This window comes from Cavia porcellus, unplaced genomic scaffold (assembly GCF_034190915.1).
Source record: "Cavia porcellus strain 051 isolate PalLab524CR breed Dunkin Hartley unplaced genomic scaffold, mCavPor4.1 scaffold_28, whole genome shotgun sequence".
Lineage (NCBI taxonomy): Eukaryota > Metazoa > Chordata > Mammalia > Rodentia > Caviidae > Cavia > Cavia porcellus.
The window spans coordinates 44032881-44045441 of NW_026947511.1; the positions used below are offsets into that span (position 1 = coordinate 44032881).

General features: G+C 55.9%; 1 protein-coding gene across 2 annotated transcripts in view; it reads left to right on the plus strand.

Moving 5' to 3' along the window:
* Zfand3 (zinc finger AN1-type containing 3) overlaps window positions 1-7738 on the plus strand; it is a 275896-nt gene extending 268158 nt beyond the window's left edge. For both annotated transcript variants that reach the window (XM_063239404.1, XM_063239403.1), the window contains one exon: window positions 5593-7738. In XM_063239404.1, coding sequence (XP_063095474.1) covers window positions 5593-5747 — 155 coding nt within the window. In that variant the 3' untranslated portion in view covers window positions 5748-7738. The remainder of the gene's footprint in view (window positions 1-5592) is intronic.
* Window positions 7739-12561: the final 4823 nt, after the last annotated feature.

Consider the following 12561-nt stretch of genomic DNA (forward strand, 5'->3'; position numbering starts at 1 on the left):
AGCAGACACTGCACACAGAGGAGAGGAAAGAGGTAATGAGGGGGTTTGCAAGCCTAGAGGAACAACGATGACAGGGGTGGCCGTTCTTGTTGTTTTAAGACAGCAGGTGGACAGACTGCACCACCGGCTTCGTTCACATGGTTTCTCCCTGGCGTGCAGGTTTCTCCTGTCGCTGTCCTGCTCTGTGATGTACGCAGGCGCAGGGGGGACCGTTTGCTGCTGAATGCGTGTGGCTGCTTTAGACCAGTGCTGCTTTCACCACACTGCTGCTTGTTGTAACAGTTAGCTTGTATGCAGCTGATAGTTTAATTTTAATTGATTTGGGAGAAGACGTGATTGTTTCTGTTTGAGAGTTGTGTGATTTAGCGCTTTTTATTAACTTGTTAAGCAGTAGAGTGGGTTTTCCTAAACTGCAACTTCTCCTTCCCTTTGGAAGACAGATGCCCAGTGTGGTGCTTCAGTGAAGCTCTGGTTCTAGAGCCCTAGACAGACGACCTCTGTCCATTGCTGGGTGACTTCTTTAGCCCAGCAGCACATGGCAGCCCACGGCATCACCCGCCTCAGTGAGCTGGGATCCAGTTCTGAGTCTTGTAGTGTGATGATTTTCTTTCTACATGCAAAGCCTGTAGGGATGGAGGAGAATGTAAAGCAGACACATTCCTCAAACACCTGCAGCTGCTTTGCTTGAACCATGGGCCTGTTGAAGTAAAACACATTGAGATCCTTTAATACATTTCTGTGTTAGAGATTCTGCTTTGGGCATTGGGTTAGCGGAGATGGTGCAGCCCAGGGATTGTAAGCAGCTAAAGCATTCAAACAGGCTTCCTGTAGCCACCTGCTGTTTCCAGTGTGTCCTAACAAACGAGCTGTAGGTCAGCGAGCTGTCCTGGGCATTCCACTGTCGCCTTGCTGGGAGAACTTGACTCCCGTGGAAGAGCTTTCCTGGTCGCTTCAGACACACAGGCTAGCATACTTGTTTCTTTTGTAGAGGGCAAGTGGTACCTGCGAATAAGTTGAAATGTGGAAGTGGCTCACAGGAAGCTTTGGGAGTCCTGGGAGCTTCTTTTTGTTGGTGGCCATCTGCGTCTGCCTTACCTTGGAACCGGGCATCGTGAGTGGACTCATCCCCACGCTGTGCCAGGCAGGGCACCAGGGGCCTGTAAGCAGGCACCCAGCTCAGAGTGTGTATGCACCACCACCCCACTGCACACTGGCAGAGCATTGTACAGTGCCTGGGTCTCTGTGAGTATTCTATCAGTAGTTGGAGGGTTCTGCTTGAACCTTTGAGAATTTAAAATTCAGATGAGCAAGACAGTGTAAGGCATTTCTTGCAAGCATCGTGAAATTACAGTGCAGCTGGAGTGAGGCCCACCCTGGTCTTGGCTTCAAGAAAACAGATACTTGGAGGAGGCTGCTGCAGGTGGGTGAGTCTGCAAGAAAGTGTTTTATTAAAGTCTTGAAGTGTCTAGAGCTTCCCAGCTTTGCAACTTTAAATGGTTCCTTTTAGTCCAAGATAAAACCAGCAATCATTTGTGTCAGACAGGGATTAAATAAAAATGTCAAGGGCTCAAACTTTGGTATCGCTTTGTCTTGCTCAGGTAGTCCATGATAGAGGATGTTTGCAACTCCTGTTCAATTCTTAAGGTGGGAAAGGAAATGCTGGTGTTGGGGGTCAGAGGCCCCACCAAGGGTAGGAACCCCCCCCTGGATGGCCCACATGGTGGGCTCTTGCCAGGCAAGGGCCGTTCCTGTGGCATGGGGGAAAGGACAGGAGGGGACTGGCACAGCACAGACCCTCTTCAGCACTGGGGCAGGCGACTCCTGGGACACACAGGCGTGGAGGAGGTAGTTCACAGCTTCCGCAGCACAAATCAAGGCGCGGAGCTGGGGGTGAGGCATTTTAGCTGAGTGATGGCTCCCTCATTGCCTACTGCGGGTTTAGTCACAAAGCCCTCCCCCTACCTTGTGTGAGTGATAGTGAGGCTGGGCTGGGGTCGAGTCCCTCAGGGTTAGCTTTAGAAACTGCAGGATGAGGTCAGAAGTTGGTTCCATGAAATGAGCGTTTTGAGAAATCTGCATGTTTAGGAGTCTTGGAAGAATGAGGCTGTGTTCTGCGGGTCCTGTATGTTAAGGCCTTTTCCTTTTGGGCATCTCATGTCCATGTGCTAAGGTGGAGCAGGGCAGTGTCCACGTGTGCTAGATTAACGCAAGTGACTCGACTCATGTGAGCTGCAGACTGATGTTTCTGTCTGGGGTGGCTGTCAAGGAAGCTCCTGTTCCCTCTTCATGCTCTGCCCCTAATGCTGCTTTCTAACACTGAAGAGAGCTGTGGGGTTCCTCTGGGGACCTCCTTGCCCCGACGGAGGTGTGATCAGGCCTCCTTTCTAGTGCTGCTGTCCCTCATGCCATGCCAGGCGGAAGCCAGAACAGTGGCAGCAGAGAAAAGCTGCGGTCCAGCCTGCTGGGCGGTGAGGCCGCAGCCCAGAGTGCGTGGAGAGCCGCTGCCTCCCTCCCTCCCTCTCCTGGACTGGCCTCAGTCGCTCTCCAGTCCAGCCAGCGAGACCTGTGCAGGTTCTTGAGCATTTTGTGCAGATTTACTGAAAACCGCTCAGACGGCCTGAGAGGAGCTCTATAGCTTCTCTTGGGTCAGTGTTCATGGAAATCCACTGAGACGGGCTGAGGTTAAACCACATTCAGCAGACAGATCATGTGTTCAAAGTCATTTGCCTGGCTGTTTAGTGGGTGAGCATCATTTAAATGAGGCTCCCAGCCCCACCCCTGCAGAGCACTGTGCTGCTGTGGTAAACAAAAAGTACTGTGAAACTGGGTGTAGAATTTTGGGAACAGTGGGGGAGGGTAGAGATGGGCTCTAAGAGTCAGTTTTAGTTCTCATATAGAAATTTTTTAAATCATGAAGGAAAAAGAGTTGCATGATTCTGGACACCCTTCTTCCACCCTCTCTGGAAAGAAACCCAGTTGGTTCTAATGAAGTGTCCAGATAGGATGCTGAGGCTGCCTGGCCAAGACAAGGCTATAAACCTCTGTGCCCTGAGATGCATCTATCTTTGAAATCAAGAGCAGTCTCTCTGTCTCTGTCACACACACACACACACACACACACACACACACACACACACACTTTGTGGTCTGGACTCCACTCTCTCCATGTGTAGGTGTCTCCTAAATTCTCTAGGGAGCCATGCAGAGCTCACGCATTTGCAGTGGCTCTGGAGCAAATCTTCATATAGGAAGAAAAAAGGATAAAGATGCATGCCACCCACCAGTCATTCCCACCCACGTCTGCTGGCCGTGCTGTGTCTGAGGCGACCTCCCTGCTGTTGATGCCAAAGTACATTCAGCCATTGGCCGCCATCAGTGGATAACAGCTAGTCAGTGTTCGGGGCAAGTTCCAGCATGTAACTTCCGCTTAGTGAGAGATGCTGACAGGAGAGGGAATTGGGCTTAATTTATACCATCTAATAACCTCAGTGCCGTAACCTGGGAAGTCAGCCTTCCACAATTCCTCCGAGATGCTTCCCCAGCGAATTACAGTGCCAATAAATTTCCATTGTTACCAGTGCTGCTCCCCAAATGTTTTCACGGTTCAGAAAGGAAAGGCAAGACTAACAGGTACACAGAACTTGGAAGATAAGTGTAGACAGGAGACTTTGGGCCAGATGCAGAGTCCGTGGCTGGATAGAGAGGGCTTGGAGGGCAGTTGCTGGGTTGTCACTCCATTTCTTTTCCAGAGTTGGCTACTCAGTAGGTGCTGAAAGGCAGCCTGAGTGGGCGGTGGGGGTGGGGGAGGACCAGATTGGCGCCCCTACTGTGATCTGCCTTCAGCAGTGTTAAGCTGAGCCAGGCCTGGGGTTAATTCAGCCAGCACCATTCACTGCGAGAGAAGAACCCCAGCACCTTCTCCTGAATCATCCTGGCATTGCAGGAGAGGGGTGGCAGGGGTCTTCAGCCCCTTACTGCAGATTCTGCAGGTACAGGAACGTCAGGGTTCAGTGTCAGAAACATCTGCAGGCCTGCTCCGGTGCTGTGTGCTCTGAAAGTTGATCTTGCTGGCTCAACAAAAAGAGACATAATTGGGCTCTGCACGCTTCCACTGTGAACCCTTTAGGAGGAAGACAGCTGGTGTCCAGTATCTGCGAGCAGTGAACTCAACAGTCACTGGAACACATGAGCTCACTAATCTTTAACTTTGTTGTGGGCCATGTGGGAGGCTGGCATTCTTCTCTGTAAACCCAGGCCCACTTCGGAATCAAGCATGTTGCCCTGCTCTCTGTGTCTCCTGTGCCCCGCCAAGCCTGACCCCAACGCTTTTGCATAGGATGCAAGTGCGGCCTCCCCCAGGCTGAGGAATTCTGGCCAGATGAAGCTGGTGGAAAAGTCATGGCCACTGGATCTCACACTGTTGAAACTGTCAGCCATCCTACCACTCAGCCTTTTCTTCAGCTTCTCCTATTCCTCTGAATTCAGCCTCCACTCTGAAAACAAAATGAATTTGAGGCTGCAGAGTGGATGAGTCAGTTTGCAAGGGGTAGCCACTGTTTTCTGGTCCTAAAAGGTGGCAGCTTGTGCAAGAGGACATTGGCCTGGAGTGAGCAAAGAGGAGGGGTGGGGGCTCCTGTGGGCACACAGGGAGAGCAGGGTTAGGAAGCCACTTGGCACTTGGCAGCTTGCTCCTGAGGACCTGGCCTGGGCCCCTGGGGTGGAGGGGTGTCTGTCCAGGCAGGAGAATGGCATAGGTGAGAGACAGCAGCCAGGCAGGTGTCTCTCCCCCCCCTACAGAGCCTGCAGGCCCTCTCCCCCACACGCACAGCAGCCTTCTAAATGAAGCAGGGAGCCAGGTCGGGAGAAGGGCTGCTCTTCCATGCAGCCTGCCTTCCCCGAGCCTCCTCCCGACCCAAGCTGCTCCTCTCCGCTGTACCATCTTCTCCCTGCTCTGTGGCCTCTCCTCGGACTTTGATTCTGCTCATCTGGCCATTGTCTCCCTTGGACTTCTGTCCTCCAACGAGAAGACCTGAAGCTGCCTCCAGGTGTGGGAGGGCAGGGCTAATGGGACCTCGACTGCCCGCCTCCCAGGGGGACTTGGAGCGTGGGTTCCTGATGGCAGTTAGCTCAGCTCAGCATCTCTGATACTACTTTTCCAGGACTTGAAGGCATCCATTTTATTTCCAGAGCCCCCATTCAGTCCCCCAGCCTCTGCCCGGAGCCCGGAGTTCCGCAGGAGGTAGAACGTAATTTAAGCCGCGGTCATTTCTCCTCTCTCCCTGCCTCCTAGGAATGGCAGGTGTCCTGAGGTGGGTACTACAGTTTGCGGAACCAGGTAGAGTGCTGAGCCGGCAGCGCTGGGCCCCTCTGCCTCTCTGCTTCGTGGCGGCTTGGCTGGGGGTCCAGAGCCCCTCCAAGGCACAGGCTTGGTCTTGCTGCTGTGGTCAGCTTGGGCCTGGGCAGGAGCCTCTGAGGACGCCACAGTCTGTCACATAAACCCTTCAGCTGCTGGAGGACTGCGGGGACTGACACCCACCCTCCACGCGGGCGCGCCCTAACCGCGTGTCCTCTGCCTCTGCCTCTCTGCCGCAGGTTACGTGTTCTGTATGTTACACCGCCTCCCCGAGCAGCACGACTGTACGTTCGACCACATGGGCCGCGGCCGAGAGGAAGCCATCATGAAAATGGTGAAACTGGACCGCAAAGTGGGGCGCTCCTGCCAGCGCATCGGGGAGGGGTGCTCCTGAAGGCCAGGCGTGGCCATCACATGACGCTGTTCTTAGTTCACTAATGTTAGCCTTATTTAGGACAAAGTCAGCCAGACACCTTGTACTGGGCACGCGTCAGACTACAGCCAGCCCATTTCCTTTCTTTAGCCAGCCATCCTGGTACTGTAGTTTAGGGGTTGATGGTGGTTGAAATTGATTTCTGGCTGGTTACTAAGGTGCCTGCTAGCCATTGTATAAAATTAAAACATGAAGAATATTTTTTTTGAGCATGGCTAGTGGATTTAAAACAACACATACCTGTCACTGCTGGAGTCAAACTTACAAAAAGCCTTAAGCGGAAAGCGTTCCAGATGGAGACTCTGAGTTACTTAGAGCAGTAGAAGCTGGGGTTAAAGTTTCCACGACGCACATGGCTTTGCCAGAAACTCTGTTTAATGTTCGGCCTTTCACCTCTTCACTCACCTTGGTCCCAGTAGCCAGGACCCTGACGGCCACCGTGCCTTGGCCATGGGCGGCTGCTGACGGGTGTGGGGCCGGGCTGGGCGCGGCCTTGTTCTCTGCAGAGTCGGGAGTGGGGGGTGGGGCAGATTCTTACGGAAATTTTTTTTTACCTGACTTGTTATGAAAAACTCATCCTACAAGCGAAACAGTAACCTCACTTTCAAAAGTTAGCTCCATTCAAGACTAGTCCACGCACGAGACCTGCCTTCCATGCAAGATCCGAGGTCACGGGAGCAGCCCCGGTGTCTGACCCAGTGGCCATGGCTGCCAAGCGCAGGGACCTGGCCGTCGGTCCAGTGAGGCTCCTGGCAGCACAGCGCCTTTTGCAGCCCGGTTTCTACTCGGGGAGTTGTTTTTATTTTTTTCCTTTAAACAAAAGACGTTTCGTAGTCACCAGGCATCAGGGGACGCTGCTGCAGCCCGAACAGGCTCTGCCCTCATGGCGGGGGCCTGGAGGGTGGCACTGTGGCCTCCACTCTCGTTTCTATGCAGTCCCAGAGTCCAGGGATGACCAGTCCACCTCTGCCACATGGCACGTTGGGAAGGGAAGGCATTGTGCCTCGAGCACTGTGGGCCTGGGCCTCCCGACAGTGTCCTGCGCCGCTGGGGGGGGGGGGCGGGAGGGCAGTGCCCAGCCTGTGTACGGTGAGCTGCAGTAGCCTGGGCCAGAGGGGAGAGGGCCGGCCATGGGCCTGGTTGCCCACCAGCTGAGGGCGGGCTGGGTAGACAGGAAGGACGCCCGTGAGAGCCTGCGGCAGGCGGCTCCCGCACAGCTTGGTAGCTTGGCCCACACCAGGCTGCTGACTGACTAGTTGAACCCAGCAACTTCCCTTTGTACAAAACACACTTCATCTCTGCACATTAACCACACCTGCACCCACAAATGGTTTTGATCCGAAATAGGAAATCATGCTCTTCCCAACCTCCTCCTCCGCCACACCCTCCACCCCACCAGAGTGGAACCCACTGCAGAATCTCCAGCCTTAATTCTTGCTTCAGGACCCAGACGGGCATCTTGCTCTGGGGCAGCCCCAGGGCAGGGAGCCGGGTCTGTCCAGCGTTTACCACTGCTGCCAAGCCACGGCCCTCTGGCCTCCCGGCCATCCTCAGCGAGGCGCCTGCCTCCGCCCCCGCCCCCGCCAAGCTCGAACCCGAAGAGGTGGCACGTGTGTGCCCTTCCCGGCTTCTTGAGGCCCCAGCTGCTGTGTGGAGGTGGCGCATGCAGGGACTGCAGCCCCCGTCCACTTCCTGCTGGCAGAGCCGGGTGGAGGGAGGAAGGGCTCGTTCCCCTACAGTATCTGTTCTGTGGAGTTTGTTAAATGTAAGGAAAGCTTAAATTCTTGTATCTTTAAAGAGAAAATCTTATTTAACCCTTTTGTGTTCTAGATTTACTTACACACATAGCCTAGAGCTCAGTTTTAGTTTTAACATTGTGAAAATATTAAAAGAATCTTGTAACTTTATTCTTTTTTCTCCTGCTGAAAAAAAAATTAAACCAATCGTATGAATGTTTGGATTTCTCTGTTTCGCCGGTTCCCGTGGTGCTCCTTAAATGGCCAAAAAGCCGGTGAAATGTGTCCCTGGCCAGGGCCGGAAGAGAGGGGGCTCTGGCGCTGAGTCCTCAGTGTTCCTGGGGTGACTGTCGGCCGTGCAGCCGCTGCCCTGGTGTCTGCTCGGTGGTTCTGCCTCGGGAGCTCCAGGTAAAAGTGGAAGATGGGGCAGCAGTCTGAGGGGCCCCCGGTGCTGGTCTGGGGTGCCTGGGTCCCAGAGGGGCTTTGGGTCTGGCGTCTCAGTCCTGCCCAGCAGGCCCGTGGGAGGTGACAGTCACACCACTGGAGGGAGGGAGGGCTGTGTGTGGCCTGTGACCTCTGGCACACAGGGTGTGCTGTTTTGAGAAGTTTAAGAAACATTTGGCAGGGGTTGGGGACTTAGTGGCATAAGTGCCTGCCTTGCAAGCATGCAGGTGTGAGTTTAATCCCTGGTACCAAAAAAAGAAACATGTGGCAGGGCTAAGGTATGTACCCCCGTTTGCATGAGGATGGTTCAGGATCCTTAAACTGAAAGGGAATGGTGGAGGTGAGCGAGCAGACTGCCAAGAGCAAAAGCTGGGCGCCTTCCTGGGGGCTTGGCAAGGTCCTCACCATGGCGGCGCACAGAAGCTGTTCCCCGAGCAGGAGGACCCCAGATGGATGCAACAGAAATACCCAGAAGAATCCTAGGACAGCACCTGCTCTGTAGCCATCCATCCCGGACCTGGGGAGGGCACAGAGGCCCGGGCCACCCGGCCTGGTAGAAGGTCCCATGAGCCTGAAAGTGTCAGATGTGAACGGGGAGCACTCTGATGAAGCAGATAAAAGCAGGCAACTTGTAAAAGCCAGCAGGAGGAGGAGGAGGTAGCACTAGCCCTGCGTGACTCAGGGCTGCTGTGGTACCCTCCGCTGGAGGACCGCTGACCCGGGATGGAGCAAGCTGTGCGAGCCTCCTGCAGGGAGCTCGAGCTCAGACTCCGGGGCGGCAGTGAGTGGGCAGGGAGGGCAGCGTCTGGTCTTCCTGGAAGAGAACACGGAGCTCATTTACTTTAACTGCTGTGAAACATGGTGGTAATGATTGAAAAAATCAAGTGCTTCAGAAAAAACAGGTGGAAGGGGCACTTTGGGAGGCGGGAGGCCGAGGGCTTCTCTCCGAGGCTGCTGGCCAGCGCCTGCCCATGGCCAGCCCGTAGATCTGCGTGCATCTGCGTGCGTGCAGCGGCACTGAGGAGGGGAGTTGCCGCCCTTCGGTGCTGAGTCAGTGCTGCGCGCTGTCTTGCTCCAGACAGCGTTTGCATCTCAGACCCCTCCAGTGAGTGAAGGGACGCGCCTCCCGGGGAGTGTGGGCGCAGGGCACATTCAGACACCAGCTGTCAAGGGAACAGCTCTTCCCTCATGTGCAAACTGAAAGGTGCTGGGTATCGATGCAATTCCTATCAAACACTGCCACTTTGCAGGCTCGGAAAAATACCCCAAATTCACGTGGACCCACAAAAGGCTCCAGACACACGAAGCAGTCTTGAGCAGACAGGACAAAGCTGGAGGCATCCCACTCCCTGACCTCAAAACGTATCACAAACCCGTAGTAAGCAAATGGTAGGCACGAGCATAAAAACATACACGGCCCAGGGTAGCAGAGTGGAAAGCCCAATACTCGAGTGTATGGATTGTCAGCAACAGTCCCAGAGACACTGCAGAAAAAGAAGCCTCAATGGATGGCGTGCGGATGGACGGCTGCTTCTGGGACAGCACCAGACACTGTAGGACCCATCAGCTCGGAGGGTGCAGAGTCGGGAGTGGGTGGTGCCCGTGACAGCCCTGTGGGAGGCTGGGCCCTTGCCTAGTGAGGGGACAGGCGTGGCTCCCGGGCCGCCTCCGGCTCCTTCCCTGCTCAGGCTATAAATACTCTGGGATGCAAATGGCATGGGTGGAGGACTGCGAGTCTCCAGGCCTCTGGGGGAACAGTTTAGTTCTTTTAAAACAAAGAAATAAGCCTGATTTGGCCTGAGGGGTGTGGTGGCCAGGGCCAGGCGGAGTCACCTCCCCACTGCCAGGCTGCACCCTGTGCCACCCAGGAAGTGAGGAAGTGGGGAGACGTGGTGACCTTCAGACGGCGCTGCAGGTGCGGTGAGAACGGCATGCCAAGGCCACAGCCTCCGAGCTCCCCGACGGGTGAACCACGAGCACATCGCAGACTCCACACATGCCAGGGGCCCGCAGCCCACGCAGACCTCTCCGTCCAGAAACTCCTGAGCAAACACCAGGCACCAGGAAGCCTTCTAATTTAATATAATGATAGACCCGCTGTGGGTCAGAGCCATGAACGGCACATTCACTGCCCAGGGCCCCGGGTGAGCCCGAGCTCCTGCTGAGGCTGCTGCCAGGATAACCGCGCAGGATCCATGGCTGCAGCCACACAGACGAACGGCGCCAGCCCACGCCTGCCACACCGAACTGTGGTGACCACTACCTGCCACCAGGCCACAGGCAGGGAGATGACCACAGCAACAACATGGGAGCGCAACCACAGTGCGGGAAGCCTCCCAGAAAGAGGCGGGTACTTTCGTCTCCGATCCCCGCCCCCGGCCGAGGAGCCCTCCATGACGCTGCAGTGGGCGTGTGGGAGCAGCACCCGCTTCTGCCGTGGATCCACCTTCCTCCCCGAGGCTCCTGCTCGGAAAGGCTAAGGGGTTGCAATTCTGTTACCTCTTAAAGAGCAGGTGAGGGGACCAGGTCAACACTGTGTGCACAGCAGTCTGACAACCAGCGTGACTACTGGGCAATTTTTTGCACAATTCAAAACCGTTTTTTTCCTGGCCAAGGAGCCTGTCTAACAAACACATCACACACACTTGCTGCAAATGATTTCTTTTCCTAACTCTTCTAGAAATAAAACACTTTTAATGTATTTGTCAGGAATCGACACTTCATTTAATAAGATTTAAAAAGTGACAATTTAAAGAGCAATTGAGAAGAGTCCCACATCCATCACAGACGCGTTCTAACTAAAATCAGACCAGCGGGAAAAGCAGCGCGCAGATGGACCTGGAGGTTTATGGCTGTGCCAGGCCCAGCGCCCCTCGGACCCCACCTGCCGTCCAGGGCAGCCGCACTGTGACTCAAGAATCCTTTCCACCCCCACCCCCAAATACAATCAAGGGAGGAGGTTCCAGCCTCAAGGCAGGTGGAGGCCACCTGCAGTCGGGACTGGAGGGGTCCCAGGAGGGCGGGCCACGGCCCCAGTCACCTGCTCGATGCCTGGAGGGGCTGCATTGACAGCGGCCTCCCCTGTCCCAGCTCTGACTCAGCAGGGCTCGCGCTTGGCATCGAGTCTGTGGCCCAAACTGGTGTGGCGGGCACCAAGGAGGACCCTCCTGCCAGGCTCTGGAGGACACGTGGCTGTGGAACTCCTGCGATGGCCGCTGTGCATCCCAGGGACATATGGCCCCCGGGCCCGGGGGATCGGGGAAGGCCCCCTGCTCTGAACAGCCCATGGAGGCAGAGCTCTAGGCTTCGTGCTTCTGGGTCTGGGTGGGCGTCTATTCAAGCCAGGATCCCTAGTGTCCACACAGCCAAGTGCAGAGAATGAGAGCCCCCCTCAGCGTGCTGCGCCCGTCTTCTCCTCAGTTGGCTACGGGGTGGGGGTGGGGACAGGTGGAGCCACACCTGTGGGTCGGGGTGCTTTTGGGTACAATTTGGAGCTCCCCAGTGATGCAGAGTAGCCATGTCCCCATAGCCCACTCGTTGAGGTCACTGGCCCATGTTGAGGTCACTGCGCCCTCCATGGGACTGGCTCCCTGCTGCCCAGCACCAGGAGCTGGGTGCTGACAGGCGGACATCAGCCTGCCTGACACGAGGTGCCTCCCACACCCACATCCAGGCCCGCTCCGTGAGAACTGTGACTGGGCCCTCCCCCACCCTGTGACCTCTGCCGCCTGTGGCTGTGCTGTGCGGTCACCAGTACTCCTGGGGAGACCTGTCCGTCCCAGACAGGACAGACAGCAGACAGCAGCCCCCAAGCGTTCACCCTGGGGTAGGACTGGATCCTGTGCCGCCTCTACGCAGCGGGACACCCTGGGGACAGCACGGCCGGGAAGTCACTGGCAACAACAGAGGGCCAGCTGGAGCCAGTGTGGCCAGGGGTCGCTCCCAGGGCTGGGGAAGCTTCTCGGAGCAGTGCTTTCAGCACCACAGCCAGCACACGGTGGGTTCCTGAGGTGACCCGGGGCTGTCACCTGCTGCACCAGCCAGAAATGCAGGGCAGGGCCGAGGCGCGGCTCTGAGTAGGAGTTAACAGTAGTGGCTGGACAGTGTCAGCCTTCCCCGTCAGCCTGCTGAACACAGGGCGGGTGAGAATCCAACAGCAGGTTAATAATTCAGCAGTCTGCGCTGAGCCCGCATGCAGGTGTCCCCCACACCTCCTAGGAATGGGTCCCTGCGTGGACGTGTCTGCGTCTGCGCTGCCCCGAACTTGGTCGGCCCAAGAAAGGAAAGAAACACCACTCTCAGAAGGGATCAGGACAAGCAGTTTGCTGCTGGCCTGCCTAGAAAGATCTGGAACACCCACGATTCAGCAAGTGCAGGACAACTACAAGAAACATAAGAATCACTCGGTTGCCAGGGCAACGTGCTCCATCTCCGCCGGGTGCCTCCAGGGAGTAAAGGCCTAAGTGTCCCCTCCCCCACGGTTTCTACACCAGGACTTCCCTCTGACCTCACCTGGGGGGATGGGAGAAGCAGGGCTTCCCCAGGGCCTTGAAGAAGCCTGGAGAGCCGCCTCTTCCCTGGAGACACCGATCAGG